Here is a 25,596-nt window from a genome sequence, read left to right as displayed (position 1 = left end):
TTGCCACATCATCATCCGAGGCATAATGGGTGTTATAACACCAAATGTGGAAATGAGCAACACCTAATAACATGTAATAACACCACTTATTTTGTATTTGATTTTTTTATTTATTTTTAATGTTTTTACTTTCTATATTTTCGATTTTTTTTTATTTATGTCATTATGTAATATAAATTAAATCTTAAATTAAACACAACATTTTTAAAAATAACGATAACAATAAAAATCCTAAATTAAAAACAACATTAAAAAAATTACAACTAAGGATAAAACCACATTTAGATACAAAAAAAAAGACAAAACAAATTACATTTTCGATCTAAATTACTCAAACTTCACTGCCATCATAGATATGATCTGCCAAGTCTTCTCGTAGTTGTTTGTGTTTTCGTTGATCTTGAATATCAACGGCTCTATGTAAGTATTCTGCTGTCCCTGGTTGAAATTGAATGTGTCTTGGTTCGGTAGGTGAATACTCCGCAATGTTTCTTCCTTTATCTTCAACCACCATGTTATGCATAATGATACATGCATACATAATATCTCGTAGTCTGTCCAACTCATATGGTCGTGCCGCATGTTCAACTATGTGCCATTTTGCTTTCAGAACTCCGAAAGCACGTTCCATGTCCTTACTTGCTCCTTCCTGTCTTCTCTTGAAAAATTTATCTATTTGGTTCTATCGGGTGTCGAAACGCCTTCACGAACGTGGAATATGCTAGATATATTCCATCCGTGAGGTAATACCCGAACTTATACTCATGGCCATTGACTGTGAAAGGAGCATCCGATGCCTTTCCCGTCAAAAGGTCCTGAAATATTGGTGACTGATCAAGAACGTTTACGTCATTGTTCGAACCCGCAATTCCAAGAAAAAGCATGCCAAATCCGTAAGTCTTGTGATGCAACCGCCTCTAATACTAACGAAGGCGATCCAAGATGACTACTTGTGTATTGACCTTTCCACGCCACAAGACAATTTCTCCATATCCACTTTGTGCAATCAATGCTTCCAAGCATTCCCGGAAAACCATGTCGTTCTTCATGCGCCACATATAGTTGTTGTATATCATTCAATGAAGGTTTGCGCAAGTATTTGTCACCGAAGGTTTCGATAACACCGCTCGCCAATCTATAGAAACTTTCTCGTGCAGTTCGCTCTGAAATACTCATATAGTCATCAATAGAATCGGGTGACTCCCCCATAACCATAAGCTTGATTGCAGCAACACATTTTTGCAACCCTGTAAAACTTCGTTTACCTCTCGCATCGTACCTTAGTTGGAAATATTCATACCTAAAAAACATATAATAAAATTACCTAACAATTATTTAATAATCTACAAAACATATAATAAAATTACCTAACAATTATTTAATAATCTAAAAAACATATAATAAAATTACCTAACAATTATTTAATAATCTAAAAAACATGTAATAGAATAACCTAACAATTATTTAATAATCTAAAAAACCTATAATAAAATTACCTAACAATTATTTAATAATCTAAAAAACATATAATAAAATTACCTAACAATTATTTAATAATCTAAAAAACATGTAATAAAATAACCTAACAATTATTTAATAATCTAAATAATCTAAAAAACATGTAATAAAATAACCTAACAATTATTTAATAATCTAAAAAATCATGTAATAAAATTACCTAACAATTACTTAGTAATTAAAAAAACATATAATAGAATTACCTGCTTTCCATTGCATTGACTATTCGCTGAAATACATTTTTCCGCAAGCGAAACCTTCTTTTGAAATCTTTTGGTTGGTAGACACAATCATCCGCAAAATAATCGTGTACTAGACGTCTATGCCCCTCTTCACGATCTCTGTTCAATGCCGTACGTCTGGTCCGTAGTGGAGCTGGCTCTTGCGGTATCATGTCGGTAACATATTGATGCATCATACCCACAAACATATCTTCCTCATCGACATCATGATTGTATGGATGGAACGAATAAAATGATCCATTTTTTAACATTCAATAGGAAAAATGAAATTGAAAGGATGTATATATTGAAAGGATTTGTTTGATTTGTAAAATATAAAGAGTAAATGTGGTGTATTTATATGTATAGAGATTTTTTTTTTCTTTTCTTTTTTAAGTTTGTGATCGTTTGAAAACGGTAAAGTTTCAAATGGTTAGATTTTTGAATCAACCAATCAACGAATACGTTTTCTCCCGTCACCACAACAACACCAGACAACGTAACACCAAAAAACGGGAAGCCGGCGCGGTGTTCCCCGCGTTATACCGGCGTTATTAGGCGTCCACGTCGGATATCCCTTCGACGCCGTTGCCCATACCGATCGCTCTAAATCAATGACTCCCCCCTCTCGAATTTATGTTGGTATTGACAAACGTCCACTCCCTTTTTTCAAAATTAATTGTAGCCCCTTTCCTTTCTCTATGATTTCAACGGCTTAGGCTGTGTTTGGCGCGCCACATCTATCTGATAAGCTGACTTATTTTTCGAGATTTTTTATGTTGTCGTGTTTGGTAAGCCAAAAAGTAGCTTATAAGCTAGCTTTTTGAAAAGCTACTTAGACTAGCTTTTTAGGAGCTTTTTTAAAAAATTTCCAAATACACCCCTTAATTATTATAGTAACACATACTCTCACATGTCCTTTTATGTAATTTTATATATTTCAGCTAGCTTTTCAGCTAGTTTTACCAAACGCCATTTTTTATCAGCTAGCTTTTCAGCTATCAACTAGCTTTATATTTAACAGCTAGCTTTTCAGCTATCAGACAGCTTTTCAGCTAACAGCTAGCTTTTCAGCTAGTATGCCAAACATAGCCTTAGGTGATGGTTCATAGAGAAAACAAGATTTAATTCCCCCTTACTTTTTTTATCGGCTAAGATGTCGTTATGGTGGCTGGTTGGAGGTCCATTAGGTGGAAGGTGATGATGGCGTTGGTGGTTGTGAAGGGGGTGATGAAGGTAGAGGCCAGAACAATGGAATGAGATTGTTGGTGGAATGTTGGTTTACGGTGGTCTTGGATGGTGTTTGAAGGTGTATTTAGGCTTAGATAACTTTAAATGGCTAGTGGTCTTTTTATCTTTGTGAAAATGACAGGATGATTTTCTAGTTGGTCAGGTTGAAGGCCTGAAAAATCATGAACGTCGGAGACTCGCCGAAGAAGCTGACCATAGTGTCACCAAAGCTGCCAAATATGTCAGAAACTAGCTAAACCTACTATAGCATGTCATAATGATATATTTTGAACAGTTCAAACAAGTTCAATGAGAAAATATTGACAAAAAAAATCAGTGGCTAAATCTGTACAAATCGAAAAACAGGTTACCTTTTAAGTCATTATCCCTTAATAATACTCGAAGATTCAAACTTAATTCTCATTGCCCTTTGTATATTTTTACTTTTATTTGTAAGTACGTCTATCTAGATTCTACTTGTTTTATCTAGATCATTTTCAATGGTTACATATTTTACATTATTGCTTCGGGCATATATTTCACCAACGTCCGAAGTTGAAAACTTAAACACAACTCTATACATCAAAACTAACGTTTAAGAAAGACGTTGTATATGTTCGACAAAATTAGCTAATAGTTGGTAGATGGAAGTTGGAAGTTGATAGTTGTTAGCTGGAAGTTGTACTTTTTATTTGTGTAGAAGTATTGTGCAAAATTAGTTGCAACTTGCAACCTTTTCAAAAATATAAAATGACATAAAACATAAAAACTAAAAATTAAAAACTCTTAAAAGCTACTTGAATGAGTTTTTGGATTATAAGTTTTTTTAAGAGCTCTTAAAAGGTCGTTGATGAACTACATGATACCAGCTAATGATTAGAATACATACAAACATCGGAGTCGATCCATTGATTTTGAAAGCTCTATGTGGAAAATAAAAATTGACCCCTCAATATAATTTTTTTATACACGAAAAAAATCATTAATACTACAATAAGTCGATGATTGTTATAAAAATAATCAAAACAAAATTTTATCCCTAATTTGTCTTATCCCTTGTCACTAATGCGTCGCTAATACTAATATATCTAAAAAGAACTTTCCGGGTCTCTAAACGACATAGGTCTATGCGGGGTCACACCCCGCATATGTCTATGCCAAGCCCAAATGAACACATCTTAGTGATCCTAAACGGGCTAAACCTATGTTATATTTATTTAACCAAATTGACAATGATTTACACTCATATTATCTTAAGTTATTTCAACTTTGAAAATTTAGAAAACATAACTGTCCGATATAAATTTATGAAATTAGAAGGTGTATATTTTCTGTGGTGTAAAAATTACATTTAGCCATTGTATATATATTATGCGCTTTTCTCTTGTGGTAGTGTTGGCCTTGTAAGATTCCCAAGTCTAAAAAGGCAATTAAAATTTCAAAGCTTCAATGAACACCACCATCTTTCCTTCAAGAACCTCATCATTTGTAAGTAAAGTAATATAAAAGCCACCTCCTAAAAATTGGCATATTTCGGAGAATACTTCCAACTTGTAATATTTGCACTTTTTAATGTATCAAATTCCGTTTAAATTGTCATATTTATATATTGTCATTATTAAAAATAAAGTTGGACAACTAGAGCATTTTATTAAACAAGGAGTAAGATGGTATGATTCTTAAAATAACTTGTTTTTTTTCCCATAAAATTGTTTTCTTAATATGCACATATAATTCCGTTTTGAACAAACACAATAATTAATGGGAATTAAATTCCCTTCAAATCCATGAAATAACTTACATAAAGGAATTCAACAATCCTTCCTATCTTTGATGAAATTCAATTCCAATTCATTTCATGCCAATCACATACATGTTAAGAATTGAATTCCTTTAAGTTCCAAATCCTTCAAATTTCAATTCCTTGAAAAGATTCCAAGTTTGTCCACAACAATCTAAAAAGCAAACATTCCTAAGTTTTATTAGCAAAAGCAAAATGCATAGAAGCCATTAAGTTATTTATACATATATGGGGCGTGAGGTTGGGAATTCGATTATCTTAAATTACCTCTTGTGGTGCTATATGTGGGAAATTTTTCCCTGAAAATCCCTATGGGGGCTGGCCTTGTAAAGGAGCTCAAACTCAGGGTGTTTGTTGAAATATTACGAGTAGACTTCCACTTAATTTGTTTGCCATTTCAAAAAAAATATTGAAAACTATTAATTGATTCATTTCCTCAATTGATCTCTTACAAATTGAATTCTTTCCAGATTAAGTATTACGGCTGGTTATCACCATTTTGTATAAACCTTCAAACTAGATAATATTCTTAAAATCGTTCGTGCTATCATCAAAACACATGAAATATGCATACATGCTAATTACATGCATTTATACCCTTACTTAATCTCTTATCTCTGCATTCAAAAATGGAGACTTAAGAAAAACAACGCTCCCCAATGAAAGTTTTTTTTTCCTTTTATTAAATAAATAAAATAAAGCAGTGCATCGAATATGAATGAAGACTACAATCCGACTCACCAAATTATATATATATATATATATATATTTCCAACTAAGGTGTCACTCCCAGAATTACTATTCATTAGTTTCTACTACTCTCAATCCAAAACACACCAAGTCCAGATCAAGTTACAAGGTTTACGGAATATAATATAAGTTGTGAAATATGCATTTTTTTGAAAATAGCAAGTTTGATTCTGCTAATAAAAGATCTCATATTTACATTTTCTCCCCTAAATAAATTTTGATTAAACAATTTTTACCCTTCATAAATCTAAAGTTAAATTATGGATGTTTTAAAGTTATGATTTTGTCCCTTACTATACTTTTAAGTTACATTTTTGGTCCCTTGGATGATTGTTTTTATAGTTTTTATTTTTAATACTATTAAATTTTTATTTAAGCGTTAAAAACTTTTATGGTTTTTACTGTGGGATCACCTTATAAAATTAATACGTTCAAGATACACTTTTAAACTATATTTTTGTCCGCCTCTTCCAATACAATTGTTTGGCTCGAAATCTTATTTTATATTTTTATGGTCCATTTTACGCATAACTCATTTGCCCAAATGGTGATGTGGGAAATAAGGGGATTGGCCGTATGATTTCACACATCAAAATGCATCATCTACCTACTGAAGATCGTAAATGTGTTTTACATGAAGCTCTTTCTAGTGATGTCGGTTTATTTATGACAGTGGAAGAAACTTTGAAGGCCGTTGGTCAACGGATGTGTGGGAAATGTATGGCTTTGCATGCTCTTAGCCGTTATTGTCATCACCTAGATGGTCGTGCGAGGTTTGTTACAAGGGCTGAAGGCTCGAGTCGGTACATTGTCGGTATTTTAAAGCCGTCTACTAAAGAGTCGGTGGCAAATGCTCTTGGAGGTTTGGTTTTTGATGTTGGCCTCCTTGATCGTGTTTTTAAAGCATCTATCACTATTGTCAAGAGTATCCCCCATAGTTGTCGACTTGCTTTCTCTCAAGCTTTGAAAACTGTTCTTTACAAGGTGATTTCCCAACCTGGCTCGGTTGATGCATCGATTTGTTTGTTACTTCTTCCTCGCTGCACACTGCAGGTGTTTAGGCCCAAAATAGACAATAATGTAGATCTGGGAATAGAAAATCCTTACAGCAAAGCTCCATCCTGAAGTCCTTGGATATATGGGTGAAAGAGGATGGTATCAGGAAGTTAGTTCAAAATATGTTAGAGAATCCCGAGGTTGGGGCCATGGGACATGGTGGAGGCATCCTTCAGAAGGAGTCTACATCAAGTCACACCAACATCAGGCAATGTCTCCGAAAGGTTGCAGATGGGCATTTTGTTGGATTAGTGTCTAAGTCCATAACTATTTTGGTATGTACTTGACCCGATTATGAGCATGGTCCTTTTGAGTTGCCTTCACCATATCAATATGTAGGATGAATTAAGGAGAAAAAGGTTTAATTATGATTTACTAATATATTATGAGAATAATATATTAAAGGAGAAATCATATTGTTTAATTAATATTAGTCAAGAATTAATAAAGAATTAATTTTGTGGCTAAAAGAGATTAATTAAACTTAGGGGACTGGAATTGTAATTACAAGATAATTGCAACTGGGCTATGGATCACCTTGGAATAATAGGTTGGACGAATTCTATGGGGAAGCCCATTAGAAATCGTCCAAAGCATGTTCCAGAAGGGGTCCATGGGCTGCTTAGGGCTTAAGCAGTCAAATTAGGGTTTCCTTGTTAGATAACCCTAATTGCCTACCTATTTAAGGAGCCCCTAAGCCCGAAAAATGTGGTGACTGAATCCTTAGGGTTTCATGGACGATTTTTGGTGCTCCTCTCTCCTCCCTCTTCATCCAAGTTTAGTGGTGTTTGTGACTCCATTAGAGGTGCAACACTTGAGGCACTAAGCTTTCTGAAGCGAATGATTGATTGTTATTGCTATATAACAATCAAAGGTAAGATCTAAACCCTAATTTCAGTTATAGTTTATTAGATCTAGGGTTTATGGCTTTGGATTATCAATTGCATGTTCATTAGACAAACTAGATCCAAAGCTATTAGGGTTTGCATGTACACCATAGGATTGATGTTTTGCTCAAAACCCATCAGTGGTATCAGAGCCTAGGGCTGTTTGTTTAATGTATTTGATGCTATATTTGATTATTCAAGCTTAAAATTGAAAATTTTGAGTTTCTGGGGCTGGACTCGTCGAGTCCATGGCTGCACTCGTTGAGTCCACTGTGAACTCGACGAGTCCAGTGCTGACTCGACGAGTCTGAGACGCAAAATGCTGTTTTTGCAGGATTTTGACCTGTTTTGGTTGTGGATAATTACCTAAAACATTTTTTTGTCAATAAAATCCGAATTTTATCCATATTGGGTGAATATCCTTGCCAAAATAGAAGATAATTGTCAAAATTTAGATAATCATTTGTTTTATTAGATAAAGATTGATTATTTGTAATTTAGATTTGAATTATCTTGTAAATTATCTTGACTAGGTCAAAATTAGATGATTGCCTTATTTGAATAGTTTCAAATTACTCCCTTTAAGTTTTATAGTTTAAATTTGAACTTAAAAGTTTTGGTTTTGAAATTTAAATAGTTAAACCCTAATGTTTTGAAAAGTTTCAAAACTTGCCCTCAAGTTTTGGAATTTAAAATTTTGATTAATAGTTCAACTATGTAATATTTAAATTCTAAAACTCTAGTATTTTGAAAAGTTCAAATTACACCCTCATGGTTTTGTTAAGTTAGTTAAAAGTTTAATTAAAAGAGAAAGTTAATAAAACGACCTAGTATTTTAAAAGTGTAAAATACACCCTATATATATATATATATATATATATATATATATATATATATATATATATATATATATATATGAGTAAAGAGTCAGTCTTATCGTTAGTAGGTCTCATTCACGAAGCTGGTCTATAAGGGGTGGTTAAGGAAATTGCCTATAAAATGGCGATTGAATGGGTATCCACTCTTACCCACCGCACTCTTGACTAGTGGATGGTCGTTAGCCGAACGGGTAGGATATGACAGAAACCTTCCATTAAAAGTATAATGAAGTACAAAGTAACTAAATATTTAAAAAAAAAAATTCCCAAATCATAGTTACTTTAGGCAAAATGTGAAATTGTATGCTAATCCATGGAATGACACTTTGTACCCTTGCCGAGACGTTAGTGGAGCATATGTGGTTAACCGGCACACTAATTTGGGTTTGGCATTGGTAGCGAAGGGTGACTCGATGTTTATCATAGATCAATGGAACGTGTGTGGCTAACCGGCACATTGATTAGGTGATAGTAGCATTGAGTGCACCATGTACATTCGCATGGTTATTCACACTTTATTTGTGATCCTCGGCATCCCAGTCGCAAATAGTAGGGCATAATCGAGATTAAACATGCCATTTAAAAGTTCAATGAATCTCAAAAGATCTAGGAGTTTCAATTCATTTAAAACTTAAATTTCTTTTTCGTTTTTCATGGTGGAAATTGGTAAATCGTCATTTACCTACCTTTAAATATTCTGCAACTAGATTACAACATCCCTCTTCTAGGTTGTAGAGTATTCTATTGGATCCTAGCCTTGATGTTTCATTTGGGTGTTACATCAAGGATTCTAATCAACTTGACTTGAAATTCTCACGTTTTGTAGATGTTTGAATCTTACAATGATCTTTACAAATCCCATGGAACAAGTTTTCCAAATGGAGATGATATTCCATGATATGATCGAGGAACCAGAGATCATGCTTCACTTCCTCCACCTCCTCCAATTATTCTCCCTGACCCACAAGTTCGAAGGCTTGAAAACTTCAAGCTCACTCAAGCCCTTTTGGCAATTAAACACGAATATGGGAAACTTGTGTGTGCACACGTCTTAGAGATGAAGTCTCACATTGACAGGTTAAGGATGTTGGGTGTCGAGATTTCAGGGGAGTTGACTGTTGAATGGGTTCTTCAGTCGCTTCCTGAATCATATAGTGATCTCGGTAGAGAGTACTATATGATGGATCATGACGTGACCCTCATTGATCTCACCTATTTGCTTATAGTTGCTGAATCAACAATGATTTGGCGTGCTGGTCAAGCAAATTTGTCTGGTGAATCAAACTCCCAAACTTCAGTGGACATTGTCAACATTGGAAGTCCAGAAAGGACTAAGTATGAGATTGTCCCATGTTCTATACCAAAGGAGTCCATTTGCTTTTATTGCCAAGAGAAGGGGCATTGGAGACGAAGCTGCCCAAACTACCTGAGAGATCTAAGAGATGGGAGAGTCAAGAGGTATGGTTCTACTTCAGGTAAAATCCAATAACTAACTCTATAAGTTCCTATTCTTTGATTTTTAATACATGATGTGATAAGATTACATTTTGATGTTTTGTAGGATCGAAGAAAAGAGAGGAAGCTTAAGGGAAGAAGTAAGCTGAATCTGATCGTGAAGAAATGGATTTCAATCGCATTCCTTGAAGATCGTATTTTTGAGCTACTACTTTAGAGCTAGAATAGATTGCTTAGAACTTGAAATAGCATAGTTTTCATTTGAATTGCATTGTAAGGACAAGTTTTTCCGCAATAAAATGAATTTTAATTTCGTCTTATTTATTTATCCTTGCAATGGCATATGTGAAAAATGGATGTTTATGTATTTCCAATTTTAGCAATGTTGAATTGGATGTGATTCTTGATTATGTCATTTGTAAAATGTCGAGAATTTACCAAATAGGGAGAGTTTCTCATCGTCCAAGTTTCAATTGGACAGAAACTTGGAATCTTGCAACATGCATTGCGTGATGAATGAGAAACTTCATATTTGGAAATTAGACTAAATCTTTGGCAAAATGTCAAGTGAAGGACTAAAAGATCAGGTACACTTGGTTGTGTGTTGATCAAGTCCACCACAAGAGTGATAAAGATATTCGTCATGATTTACTAATGTTTAGTAAATATGATTATACTTATAAGACTAAGTGTAATTTTGAGTTGATTGAAAAGGTTTCAATAAATGGCAGAACGAATAAGAAGAATCAAGAAGGCAGAAAGATAAAAGTTTCTCTGTTCTAAGAAGAGGGGAGAGTACCTTTTATTGTGTTTTATGATAAAGTCTTAATGATTAAGAACCATATCTCAATTGATCCTCTAAGTGAGTCTTAGTACATTTGTATGTCTGAGAAGAGGAATCGGGAATTATGGAAATGGTTAAATCAAGAAGTCAATCATACTTCGTTCCAATATCGAATCTTAGAGTCATACTCCAAGATTGTGAATTGAGTGACACGTCTTTAGTAGGTTTATAACACTCAACAAATGTGGAATTGGAAAAAGTCTTCTTATTCCTGCACATTTGAAATTGGTAAGTTGTGATGACTTGGATAAGACAAAGACCAACTAGAACCAATTATGTGAAGTAATAGTCTTGATAAAAACTACACTAACTCTTGAATATTTGTGTTGTCGAGGAATGTTTCTTGACAAGAGAATTTTATATGTAAAGGAGTCAACGGGAGTCTTAAATGGTCTTGAAAGGTTTCAAGAACAAATCAAGAGTTAAACCTAGTTGATCATCACTAGCACATGACTTGAGGTTTAAAGCCTATCGTGGATGACATACTCTTTTTCTGTGCCATTCCAATTGAGTTAATTATGAATGTGAGTTCTATGAGTTCTCATTTGAATACATAAAGACAAAGCACCTTGATCAATGGAAAGTACATTGATATGAAAGGGTGAGTTGCTTGGAAGACATGGTGGGCATTCATGTTACCATAAGGCAAGAAATCGAGATTGAGCACGTTCAGTCCATATGAGTTTGGATTTGTCGCTAACTTTGGTTTTGGAAAATTCACATGGGTAGGAACACATACACTTTAAAATCTAAGTGTCATAAGGTTTCCCTCCTTCATGAAAATGATTGTAAGGAAATGCTTTCACTAAGAGAGATTTTAAGAAGATTGCAATTGTGAAAAATTGTATTCTCAAATTCGATTATGATTACGACATCCCTCTTCATAGTTTGAATTGTGAGATTTGGCAATTAGTCTGAGCATTTTGAGACTTAGTAACATGAGTTCTAAAATTGTTTAGACGCACATAGAAGTTATCTAAGAAAATGTGTATGAGTTTAAGAAGCTTAGATAAAGGATCATCGGAGCATCTAGTATTAGAAATATGGAGTTTGGAATTCAATAAGTATTGTTTTCTAGAAGTTCAAGTGTTTTCTGAATACATGTCAAAGCTAGTGGGAGCATAAGTGTTATGCTTGTATGGAAATAATCATTGTGTTAGTGGGAGCATGATTATACTTCATTTCAAATCTAAAGGCTTAGATTGTGGAATTTTAACCAAATTTAGTCACATATATATATATATATATATATATATATATATATATATATATATATATATATATATATATATATGAATGTTGTGTTGGAATGGTTCAACATAAGGAAATTCTATATATGGAAAGGATAATTACATTCTCAAAATTTGGTTATGATTACGACATCCCTTTTCGTAATCAAAATTGTAAGAACATGACAATTAGAAATATTATAGCAGAAGACTGGTAAAGTATCACGTCTTCATGTGAGACATTATGAATCATGTTTCATACGCTTCGGGTATAGGATCGATTACATATGCTATAATGTTTGATCATTCCAAAATTTTCCAAATGCTTAGCGCATTAAGAGGGAAAAATGACTAGAACGGTTTTGGTTAAAATAATTAAACAACTATCAAAGGACGATCTAAGGTTCGCCAAGGATTTGTTGCTTGTGAGTAGTTGGAAGTATAGTATTAGATGGACCATGTTGACATTATTTTGAATAAATAAGACTCTATTTAAAATGAGTTGTCATATGGAAAATATGGAAATGTTTCCATATTGGGAGTTGGATATTGAGAGTCTATGTCTAGATTTGAAACTTTGTGCAAGAAGGATGCTCAAAGGAATGTACTTTGAATGTGAGACTTCGCGTCTATGGAATTGTATTGTAACAATTTCCGATAGAATACCTTGGAATTTCATTAGCCGAGTCTTGGTGACTTTTGTGCTATGACATTACGAAAGGATAATTGCATAAAATGTTAGAATCTAACATATTCTATTAGTGGCAAGAATGTTGTGATCTTACACTAATGATAAGGACTGGGAATTGTGAAATGAGTTTCATTGGAAAGGTTTTCAATTGATCTATTTCACAAAGTAAGGATCATAGGTAACATAGTGTGCATGCTCGGAGCATGGGACAACTATTGTTGTAATTCAAGTAATAAGTTGATTATCCGAAACATTAAATAATGAATAATGAGTAGTCAATATGGTGTTTAAATAAAAGGTGTTTTATTTATGCTCAAAGGTCTTGGGGCCATATAGGATTAAGTATTATCATTGTGTTTCATTTTGCATGTTTTAACTTCCAGAATAACTGGGTTATTCGAACCTCCACAGTCGGTCATACGTTGGAAGTAAGTATGAAGGAAGACTGTCATGAATCTGTCTGTAGGTTGTCTAAAGTGTTTAGACATAGCACAAGTTTGCTGCAGAGTTCATGAGTGCTTTGATAAGATTAAAGTATTGGATTAAACCCACGATCACTTGAGTCACTTCATGGATTTATCACGGGTGATTCGTGAGACGATAACTGATGGGTTTTGGTCATAAGACATCCTATGTGCTCATACAAACCCTAATGATTGGATCTAGGTTTCTCTATTGTACATGCAAGTTATCCAAGGCTATAAACCCTAATTCTAGCATATGGGAATCAATATTAACATATAATTAGGTTTAAGATATTACCTTGATTGTTATGTAGCAATAACAATCCCAATTCCTCCTTGAATTGACTTTGGAAGGCTTAGAGTCACAAGTGTCACTCCTCTAATGGTTCACAAACACCATAAGCAAGAGGATGAAGAGGAGAGAGGATGGAGGCTGCCCAAAACATGTTCTAACCCTTAGAAAGGAAGTTCCCCACGTTTTTTGAGCCTTAAGGGTTCTATATATAGTGAGGCTATTAGGATTATCTAACAAGGAAACCCTAATTTGGTTGCTTAAGCCCTAAGCAATCCATAGACTCCTTTAATCAAGCCCTTGGACGATGTCCTTATGGGCTTCCCATAAGAATTCGTCCACCTTTTGATTTAAGACAATCCATGGCCCAAATTGCAATTATCTTATAATTACAATTCCAGTCCCTTAAGTTTAATTAATCTCTTTTAGTCACAAAACTAATTACCAATTAATTATTGACTAATATTAATTAAACAATATGATTTCTCCTTTAATATATCATTCCCATAATATATTAATAAATCATATTTAATCTTTCTCTCCATAATTTATCCTATCAAGTTGCTTTGGTGAAGGCAACCCAAAAGGACCATGCACCATCGGGTCAAGTACATACCAAAATAGTTATGGACTTAGACACTAATCCAACAGTCTCCCACTTGGATAAGTCTAATAACTATTATGCGTATGACTTCAGATCCTGATCTGCAATCGTAGCTTTCCAAAGTCGATGTCAACTCTAATCCTATCAGATACGCGTGTCCTTAGATAAGGGATCATATATTCCTCCATTCTAGATATCATATGAGATGTGATTTCAAATCATTCTCTTTGTACTATATCTCGATTCCCGATTTATGACGACTGACTAATTGAACAAATCAAATTAGCCCTAGCCCGGTCAAGCATTTACGTTTGTCATCACAAAATCATCGATGGGCCCAAAGATATCGCTTTTATCCTACTTTGAATAAAAGGAACGGATAAACTTTGATACAATGCTTGCTTGCACTCACGCACCGAATCACACACAACAATATGTTTTATAACACCAAGTTACTAGTGCGTTTACATATTATCAATGTGCAACCGATTTGCAAGATACAACTCACACATCTCGGTTTCAAGAATATAAGATGTTATCGTCTCACCAATAACTCGTGATACAATTCATGGAGTGATCCAAGTGAGCGTGGGTTTAATCCAATGCTCAAATCACATTCATAAGCACTCATGAACGTTGCAGCAACCATTTGCTTATGTCTAATACTCTTTTAGACAATCCACACATCAATTCACGACAGTCTTCATTCATATCTACTTCCAACATATGAATGACTGTGGCCCATTTGAATAATTTGATTATTCTTAATAAACTCAATTATTCTGGAAGTCAAAACATGCAAATGTGAAACATAAGAATAATACTAATCCCATATGGCCTCAAACCTTTGAGTATAAATAAAACCCCTTTTATTTATCACCATATCGATTACTCATTATTTGTCGTTTCGGGTAATCAACTTCTTACTTGAATTATTACACTTGTCCCATGCTCCTAGCATGCACACAATGTTTACCTATGGTTCTTACATTGTGAAATAGACCAAATTGAGCACATTTCCAATCATTCTCATTTCACAATTCCAAATCCTTTTCCATAAGTGAAAGAATATCAAATTCTTGCTACTTATAGAATATGCTAGATTCTAACATTTTATGCAATTGTCCTTTCGTAATGTCACTGCACTAAAGTCACAAAGTCTATTGCCAATGATATTACAAAGTCCTCTATCGGAGATTGTTACAAGACAATTCCATAGATGTGATGTCTCTCACTCAAAGTACTTTCTTTGAACATCCTTTTGCATAGAAGTTTCTAATCTAGTCATAGATTTCTCAATATTCAATTCCCAATATGGACACACTTCCATATGTTCCATATGACAACTCATTCTTAATAGAATATTTTCTATTCAAGATGAAGTTGATATGGTCCATCCAATATGGAAACATTTCCACATTTTCCATATGACAACTCATTCTTAATAGAATCTTTTCTATTCATAATAATGTCCATATGGTCCATTCAATACCATGCTTCCAACTACTCACAAGCAACCAATCCTCGTCGAACTTTGGATTCTCCTTTGATAGTTGTTTAATTATTTTAGTCAAAACCGATTCTTGTCCTTTTTCCCTCTAAATGCGCTAGACATTTGGAAAATTTTAGAATGGTCAAATATTAAAGCATTTGCAATCGATCCTATACTCGAAGCGTATGGGACACGACACATAATGTTTTATTTGTTATGTTCTCAAAATTCGAATTGTGAAGAGGAATGCCGTAATCATAATCGGAATTTTAAGAACACACTATGTACCTTTGACTAAATTTATTAACACTTCTCAACCTAAGCCTTTAGATTTGAAATGAAGCATAATATTCTCTCCCTTAATTATAGCAAAACAACTTTACAACCCTTACGACTTTGCAAGGTATAACTCTTGTTTTCTATAATTAATATTGTCAACTTGCAATACGTGCCTTAATAATCATATAATCATAACATTTATGCTCCCACTATCATGATGATTATTATAAAACATAACACTTATGCCCCCACTAGCTTCGATATGTATTCAAAAACAGCTTAACTTTCAGAAAAACAATACTTATTGAATTTCTTAAGTTCATGTTTCTAATACTTAGTGCTTTGATAATCTTTTATCAATGCTTCTTGGACTTATACACCTTTGCCTTAGATAGTTTATATGTGTGTGTAAACAATTGCCAAACCTCACAATTCAAATTATGGAAAGGGATACCGTAACCATAATCGAATTCGAGAATGCAATTTTACAATCACTATCTTCTTAAAATATTTCTTAGTGAAAGCATTTCCTCACAATCATTTTCATGAAGGAGGAAATCTTATGACACTTAGATTTAAAATGGTGTATTTGTTCCTATCCATGTGAATTTGTTAAAACCAAAGTTCACGACAAATTCAATCTCATATGGACCGAACTTTCTTAATTTTTATTTCTCGCCTTATGGTAGCACAGCTGCCCACCATGTCTTCCAAGTAGCTAAGCAGCTCACCTTTTCTTATCAATGTACTTTCCATTGATCAAGGTCCTTGCCTTTTATGCATTCAAATGAGAACTCATAGGACTCACATGCATAATTAACTCAAGTGGAACGGCACAGAAACAAAATAATGTCAACACGATAGGTTGTAAACCTCAACTCGTGTGCTAGTGATGATCGATAAGGTCTATTTGATTTGTTCTTGAAGCCTTTCAAGACCAATAAGACTCCCACTGACTCCTTGACATATAAGATTCTCTTGTCAATAACCATTTCTTGACAAACAAATATTCAAGAGTTAGTGTATCTTTTATTAAAACACCTTATAAATTGGTCCTAGTTGGTCTTTGTCTTACCCAAGACATCACAACTTTCCACATTTGATGAATGTTATAAACCTTTTTAATACTTGTCACTCATTATCACAATCTTAACTTTATGACTTGTTATTGGAACGATGTATGATTGACTTCTTGATTTAACCATTTCTTCAATTCTTGATTCCTCTTCTTAGACATACAATTGTACTAAGACTCACTTAGAGGATCAATTGAGATATGGTTCTTAATCATTAAGACCTATCATAAAGCATAAAAGGTACTCTCCCTTCTTCTTAGAATGAAGAAACTTTTATCTTTCTGCCTACTTGATTCTTCTTATTCGTTCTGCTATTGATTTAAACTTTTTCAATCAATTCAGAATTACACTTAATCTTGTAAGTATAATCATATTTACTAAACCTTTAGTAAATCATGACGAATATCTTTGTTACTCTTATGGTGGACTTGATCAACACACAACTTTGTGTACTCGATCTCCTAGTCCTTCACTTGACATTTTGTCAATGAATTAGTCTAATTTCCAAATATGAAATTTCTCATTCATCGTGCAACCAAGTTGCATGATTCCAAGTTTCTGTCCAATTGAACTTGGGCGATGAGAAACTCTCCCTATTTGGTAAATTCTCGATTTTCCATAAATAACATAAATAAGATCCAAATCCATTATTGCTAATAATAGAAACATCCAAACATCAATTTTTCATATACGCCATTGCAAGGATAATATAAAATCAAAATTTATTTTATTGCGGAAAATTTTGTCCTTACAATGCAATTCATTGAAAAACTATGCTAATACATCTTTCTTAGCAACCTAATTCTAACTCTAAGTAGTAGCTCAAGAATCTAATCTTCAAGAAATGCGATCGAAATCCATTCCTTCACGGTTAGATTCTGCTCACTTCTTCCCTTAAGCTTCCTTTCTTTTCTTCGATCCTACAAAACATCAATTGCAATCTTATCGCATTATGTATTAAGAATCTAGAATAGAAGCTTAAAAGAGTTAGTTAATAGATTTTACCTATATTAGAGCCATACGTTTCGACTCTCCCATCTCTTAGATCTCTTAGGTAAATAGGGCAGCTTCGTCTCCAATGCCCCTTCTCTTGGCAATAAAAGCAAATCGACTCTTTTGGAACAACACATGGAACTACTTCAGACATTGCCTTTCTCTTGTGATCAAACTTTTCGATCATAGCATGTCTTTCGTTGCCATTGTCTATATCCATAGAGGTCTCGAGGGCAGATTCACCAATCAACTTTGCTTTTCTATTGCGCCAAACCATTGCTGATTCAGCAGCAATAAGCATATAGGTGAGATCTATAAGGGTCACGTCGCGGTTAATCATATAGTACTCTCTTACGAACTCACTATATGAGTTAGGAAGTGACTGAAGAACCCAATCAACAGCCATCTCCTCGCAGACAACGGATCCCAACATTCTTAGCCTATCAATGTGTGACTTCATCCCTAGGATGTGTGCACACACCGGCTTTCCTTCTTTATGTTTACTTGCCAAAAGGGCTTGAGTGATCTTGAACTTTTCAAGCCTTTGAACTTGTGGGTTAGGGAGAATAATTGGAGGAGGAGGAAATGAAGCATGATCTCTTGTTCCTCGATCGAATCGTTGAATATCATCTTCATGTGGAAAGCTTGTTCCACGGGATTCGGGAAGACCATAGTTGTCGAACTTTGACATTTACAAAACGGGAGAAAACGAATTCAAGTTAGTTGATTGATTGACTCCTTAGTAAATAACCCAAATGAGATACTAAGGCTAGGACCCAACACAATATTCTACAACTCGGGAGAGGGATGTCGTAACCCTAATTGCAGAATATTTGAAGGTAAGTGAATGACGATTCACTAATTTCCACCATCAAAACGAAAAGAAAATTTAAGTTTTAAATCTATGAAAACTCCTAGATCCTTTGAGATACATTGAAATTTCAATGGCATGTTTAAATCTCGATATGCCCCTCTTGTTTGTGACTGGGATGCCGAGGATCACAAAGCGGGTGTGAATAACCATGCAAACTACATGGTGCCCTCACATGTTACAGTCACCTATTCGATGTGCCGATAAACCACACATGCTCCACTGAACTATGACAAACATTGAGTCACCCTTTGCTACCTTTGCTTAGAACCGTTTAGTGTGCCGGTAAACCACACACGCTCCACTACCGTCTTCGCAAGGGCACAAAGTGTAATTTCATGGAATTTCATCAATTCACTTTTGCCTAAGTAACTAAGATTGGGAATTTTATGAAAACATTTAGTTACTTTTATACTTCATTATACTTATAATAGAAGGTTTCGTCCTATCCTACCCGTTCGGCTAACGACCCTCCACTAGTCAAGAGTGCGGTGGGTAAGAGTGGATACCCATTCAATCGCCATTTTATAGGCAATTTCCTTAAACACCCCTTATAGACCAGCTTCGTGAATGAGGCCTACTAACGGTAAGACTGACTTTTACTCATATATATATATATATATATATATATATATATATATATATATATATATATATATATATATATATATATATAATGTTAGACTTTTAATGCTATATATATAGTATAGGGTGTATTTTATACTTTCAAAATACTAGATGGTCTAATTTAACAATTATACTTCTAATTCAATTAAATTTTAAACCAAAAACTTTATGGATTTATTAAACCTCTTTATACACCTTAATTAATTAACAAAACCATAAGGGTGTGATTTGAACTTTTTCAAAACTATACTAGAGTTTTAGAATTTAACATTCCTAATTAAACTTTTAATCAACTTTTAAATTCCAAAACTTGAGGGCAAGTTTTGAAACATTTCAACACATTAGGGTTTAGAATTTAAATATACATCAAAATTAAACCATTTAATCAAAATTTAAATTCCAAAACTTGAGGGCAAGTTTTGAAACCTTTTTCAAAACATTAGGGTTTTAACTATTTAAATTTCAAAACAACAAAACTTTTGGGTTCAAATTTAAACTTTAAAACCTAAAGAGGAAAATATGAAACTTTTCATAACAACAAGGATCAAATAACAAATAATCTAAATTAACATTTAATTACATAATGATCAATATTTGATTTATTTAATGATTTCTTGCAAAACAATTTATCAATTTAGTCAATTAAAATAATTAATCAATTATCTTATAAGGAAACAATTATCTTATTAATTGATAAATATCTTCAATTAGATCAAAATTATAGTAAAATATATTATATAATCGGATTAATATTGATCTAACATGATAAGGTAACTATCCCAATGCAAAAACAGCAAGAAATCGCGAAATTATCTCCATCTGACGAGTTGACTCGTCGAGTCAAGCCTGGACTCGTCGAGTCACCTTGGACTAAGCGAGTTCAGCTATGGACTCGGCGAGTCCAGCCTCCAGAAACCCAAAAAACGAATTTTCCAGATATGCAATGCATCAATACAATTGAAACCAAGCTAGGCTCTGATACCACTGATGGGTTTTGGTCATAAGACATCCTATGTGCTCATACAAACCCTAATGCTTGGATCTAGGTTTCTCTATTGTACATGCAAGTTATCCAAGGCTATAAACCCTAATTCTAGCATATGGGAATCAATATTAACATATAATTAGGTTTAAGATATTACCTTGATTGTTATGTAGCAATAACAATCCCAATTCCTCCTTGAATTGACTTTGGAAGGCTTAGAGTCACAAGTGTCACTCCTCTAATGGTTCACAAACACCATAAGCAAGAGGATGAAGAGGAGAGAGGATGGAGGCTGCCCAAAACGTGTTCTGACCCTTAGAAAAGAAGTTCCCCGCGTTTTTTGAGCCTTAAGGGTTCTATATATAGTGAGGCTATTAGGGTTATCTAACAAGGAAACCCTAATTTGGTTGCTTAAGCCCTAAGCAACCCATAGACTCCTTTAATCAAGCCCTTGGACGATTTCCTTATGGGCTTCCCATAAGAATTCGTCCACCTCTTGATTTAAGACAATCCATGGCCCAAATTGCAATTATCTTATAATTACAATTCCAGTCCCTTAAGTTTAATTAATCTCTTTTAGTCACAAAACTAATTACCAATTAATTATTGACTAATATTAATTAAACAATATGATTTCTCCTTTAATATATCATTCCCATAATATATTAATAAATCATATTTAATCTTTCTCTCCATAATTCATCCTATCAAGTTGCTTTGGTAAAGGCAACCCAAAAGGACCATGCACCATCGGGTCAAGTACATACCAAAATAGTTATGGACTTAGACACTAATCCAACAATAACATTGTATATTCTTGAAACTGAGAAGTGTGAGTTGTTATTTGCTGGTCGGTTTCACATTGATGATAAGTAAACGCACCAGTAACTTGGTGTTATAAAACTTATTGTTGTGTGTGATTCGATTAGTAGGTGCAAGCAAGCATTTGAGTCAAAGTTTATCCATTCCTTTTACCTAAAGTGGGATAAAAGCGATATATGTGGGCCCCTCGATGATTTAGTGATGACACCCTAAGCGCTTGGCCAAGCCAGGACTAAGTTGATGTATTCAATTGTAGTCTGTTGTCAGTCGTCATAAATCAGATGTCGGGAAACAATACATGGATAGAGAGAATGATCTAAAGGACACGCGTATCTGATAAGATCAGAGTTGATAGCGGCTTTTGAAAGCTACGATTGCTGATCAGGTTCTAAAGTTATGCAAAATAGTTATTAGACTTATCCAAGTGAGAAACTGTTGGATTAGTATCTAAGTCCATAACTATTTTGGTATGTACTTGACCCGATTATGAGCATGTTCCTTTTGGGTTGCCTTCACCGTAGAAATATGTAGGATGAATTAAGGAAAGAAAGGCTTAATTATGATTTATTAATATATTATGAGAATAATATATTAAAGTAGAAATCATATTGTTTAATTAATATTAGTCAAGAATTAATAAAGAATTAATTTTGTGGCTAAAAGAGATTAATTAAACTTAGGGGATTGGAATTGTAATTATAAGATAAATGCAATTTGGCTATGGATCACCTTAGAATAATAGGTTGGACAAATTCTATGGGGAAGCCCATTAGAAATTGTCCAAATCTTGTTCCAGAAGGGGTCCATGGGCTGCTTAGGGCTTAAGCAGTCAAATTAGGGTTTCCTTGTTAGATAACCCTAATTACCTAGCTATTTAAGGAGCCCCTAAGCCCAAAAAACGTGGTGACTGAATCCTTAAGGTTTCATGGACAATTTTTGGTGCTCTTCTCTCCCCCCGCTTCATCAATGTTGCTTAGTGGTGTTTGTGACTCCATTAGAGGTGCAACACCTGAGGCAGTAAGCTTTTTGAAGCCAAGGATTGATTATTATTGCTATATAATAATCAAAGGTAAGATCTAAACCCTAATTTCAGTTATAGTTTATTAGATCTAGGGTTTATGGTTTTGGATTATCAATTGCATGTTCATTAGACAAACTAGATCCAAAGCTATTAGGGTTTGCATGTACACCATAGGATTGATGTTTTGCTTAAAACCCATCATATTTTACCGCAACTGTGAAAGTCTTATGCTCATCGGGTGTTGTGCCTTATAATGGTGATACTATTAAAGCTTTAGAGGACAAGCACCCTTTCGGGCCACCCCCATCTATGTTGAGCCCCATAATTTCTGAACCTCCCTTTGTAGTAGACTTTGACTGTGTATTTGGTTGCATCAAATCTCTCCCTAATGGAACATCTTGCGGGAGAGATGGCTTGAGGGCTCAAAACTTACTAGATTCCCTTTTTGGAGAAGGGTCTGCTATAGCCATATATCTCATATGTGCTATCACTTCAGTGGTTAATTTATTGTTAGCGGAAAGATGTCCAACCATTTTAGCAGAATTTGTTGCATCCGCCCCTCTCATGCCTCTGCTTAAACTTGACAACGAGATCTGTCCAATTACATTAGCCACTATATGGAGATGACTGGTTTCCAAGGTTTCCATGAAAGGTGTGGGTAAAGAAATGGACAAGTATGTAACGCCCGCAGATCCAGGCTAGTCCATTTAGAGATAATAGGGGTCGAAAACGACTTTTCGACAAAAGATTATTTCGAATAAATAATATTAACCAAGCTGTAGAATATGTCTCAAGGGTTCCGTACATATAATGAACGCCGAAATCCGAGTTATAACGAAGAAGTTATGACCCGTCGAAGTTTCGCAACAGAACTGACACGACACTGGGAAGCGTAAATAGTGAATTTACGATGGAGCGATACTCAGCCTTAGTGATCTAAACGAAAGTCGTAGAATTCGTTAAACTGAGAGCGTCCATAAAAAGAATGCCCAAATCTGACTTCGTATAAGGAAGTTATGATTTTTCGAAGTTTCGGCTTAATAGTGTGTAGCCCGAAATTCGAATATTAGATCGAGCGGTTTTTAGCCGACACAACTTAAACAAGAATCGAAGATCTCGTTAATAGTAGCGTAACAATAAAAAGACATACGAAAACGGATGTCGGATGAAGATGTTATGAATTTTTAAGGACCAATCGTATCCCAGCCTGTTAAAAATAAAACTTTTAAAATAGATTCAAAAATAGCCGACAGAGTCTAAACGAAAGTTGTAGAGTATGTTCCCGCCTTCGCGTGGATATAAAGAACGTCAAAAACAGAGCTCATATACAAGAGTTATGATTTTTAGAATTCGGAGTAGAAAATCACGAAATCTGATGCGAGATACATGACGTGGCTCGATCTAAGCCGTCCGATGAAGGCCAGCCTCGCATCCGATGAACGCCACGTCGCTTTGCCCTACGCCCCGCATACGAGGTCCGGTACGCCCCGCGTACCTTCGGTCTTATCCGGGTCCTGTCCGAGTGCGAGCCAGTTGGAACACGCCTGGCCACCCTATTCGAGACTACGCCCAGCGTAGCTGCTGGACGCGCAGCCGTAGCGTAGTCTGAGGCTGCTAGAGGCTATAAATAGCATGCGATCCTTTCCAAAATTTTCACACCTTTCTTCATTTCTTCTCTCACTACTTTCTCTCTCTAGGGTTTTGAACCCTCCCTAAAGTCTAGGTGAATCCCTAGCACACGAAGGAACCCCCGAGACTCCCGGAGTCCCGAGAAAAAGGGTCTTTCGGTTCGGAAATGCTACTCCAAACGAAGCCTGGTTTTCTATAAAACCTGCTGTAAGTGAGCTACGTGTAACGATGTGATTTTCAAAACAAAATTTTCATTTTTCAACAACCAAAATTTTCATATAATAAACATTCTCAAAAGTGTTCCACAATTGTTATCAATTCAAAACATATCCCAAGATCAAAATCAAGTCTTCTCTCTGTGTGTACGGGTCACGCCGGCACCTTCCCCGGTCCTCGCTAGTACCTGAAACACTACACAGAAACTGTAAGCATAAATGCTTACTGAGTTCCCCAAAATACCACATACAACACATACGCCTTTCCAGGCCTTAACTCTGTGGAACCTTCCGGTCCAAGTGTCTCAGGGGACTTCCGTCCTGAATCCCGGTAGACCTTCCGGTCCTACCTGTATCGACCTTCCGGTCCATGTTCTCTTGACCTTCCGGTCCTCATCATACATAGCATACATAACGCATACATATCACATATCAACAAATAACACATATATCATATCATATAAGACCTTCTGGTCACACATAAGTATCCTTCCGGTACATCATAGTGAGAAGACTCACCTCAGATATCTCAGGTAGTATCTCGCTCGCATATACACTGATATAGCCTCAGTCTAAAACATAACAATCATCTCAATTAATATCAGCTCTCCAGGCTAGACTAGACTCCCATATGTCCTCTAAGAAGGCTAAAAGACCCTTTTACCCTTCAAACAGTCCACTAGACCAAATGTTGACCAAACCCTAAAAGTCAACAAAGTCATCGGTCAAACTTTGACCAGACTCGGCGAGTGCACCAATGTGACTCGGTGAGTCCATGCGTGTCCTTCAAAATCATGGCACTCACTTGACTCACTGAGTCAATCCCCCACTCTTCAACTCGACACTGATCGTGAATTGTGGGACAACCCGTCCTAACTCGTCGAGTCCGGCTTGTTGGGCTGAAGTCTATTTTGATGTTGCGTCTTTTGGGCTCGATAGTTTAGCCATGTGAAATTTCTGTAGAGGACACGGTTGACTGCTTAGAATTTGTTAAAAGCGAACCTGAAAACCACAAAAATCTTATTTCTGAAAATTCTGTGGAGTTCGCTCGATTGTCCCAACAAAAGTCCCCGAAATTAGCAGAGAAAGCAGTTGTGTATCAAAAGGTCAGGACCACTCCGAATCAAGTATACAAGGTGACTGGAGTAACCGAACATCAAACAGCTGAACTCACAACTATTGTAAACGAAGACAATGCTGATGGCTGTGTTGAGTACTTCTGGGAAGCTCCAATAGATACTGCAAACGAAACCGTTGGCTTATCTGAAAGAACCTCCTGGATGAGAAAAGGAAGATACATACCTGAACCCTTGAATAAGCCAGGTAATTTCAATGAGCCTAGCACCAGTGGTACGAAAGACATTTCTCAGGAGGGTGAAAGTTCGACAAAAGAAGACGCTCCCTCTACTCCCTCATCTCAAAGTGAAACTTCTTCAGACATTCCCTCTGTTCCCTCGGCACAAAGTAAAATTCCTTCAGTTCAAAAGGAACCAGCCAAGGAGAAACTGAAAACGAAAGCTAACGTTCATCATCAACCAAAGCAGATGAGGAATAAGAAGAGAGAAAGGAACCAAAGATACAGGAAGAACCTCTCTGAAAGGAGACAATTCTGGCAATCCCAGAATGCATACTTCTCACATCAAGATAAAAATCTGAAGTATGAAAA

The 25,596-nt window shown here is 35.1% G+C and overlaps 1 protein-coding gene across 1 annotated transcript; it reads right to left on the bottom strand.

Annotated features, from left to right (window-relative positions):
- Positions 1 to 849: 849 nt before the first annotated feature.
- On the bottom strand, positions 850 to 1,732 carry LOC145066982 (uncharacterized). Its single transcript, XM_079014215.1, has 2 exons — positions 1,722 to 1,732; positions 850 to 1,300 (listed from the first exon to the last, which is right to left on the bottom strand). The coding sequence occupies exons 1-2, from the start codon at positions 1,730 to 1,732 to the stop codon at positions 850 to 852; spliced, it is 462 nt and encodes a 153-aa protein (XP_078870341.1).
- Between the last annotated feature and the right edge of the window lie 23,864 nt (positions 1,733 to 25,596).

This window comes from Lactuca serriola, chromosome 8 (assembly GCF_051521515.1).
Source record: "Lactuca serriola cultivar US96UC23 chromosome 8, Lser_US96UC23_V15, whole genome shotgun sequence".
NCBI classification, from domain to species: Eukaryota; Viridiplantae; Streptophyta; class Magnoliopsida; order Asterales; family Asteraceae; genus Lactuca; species Lactuca serriola.
The sequence above is the reverse complement of the archived record's forward strand: the minus strand, read 5'-3'. Positions and strand labels throughout refer to the sequence as shown.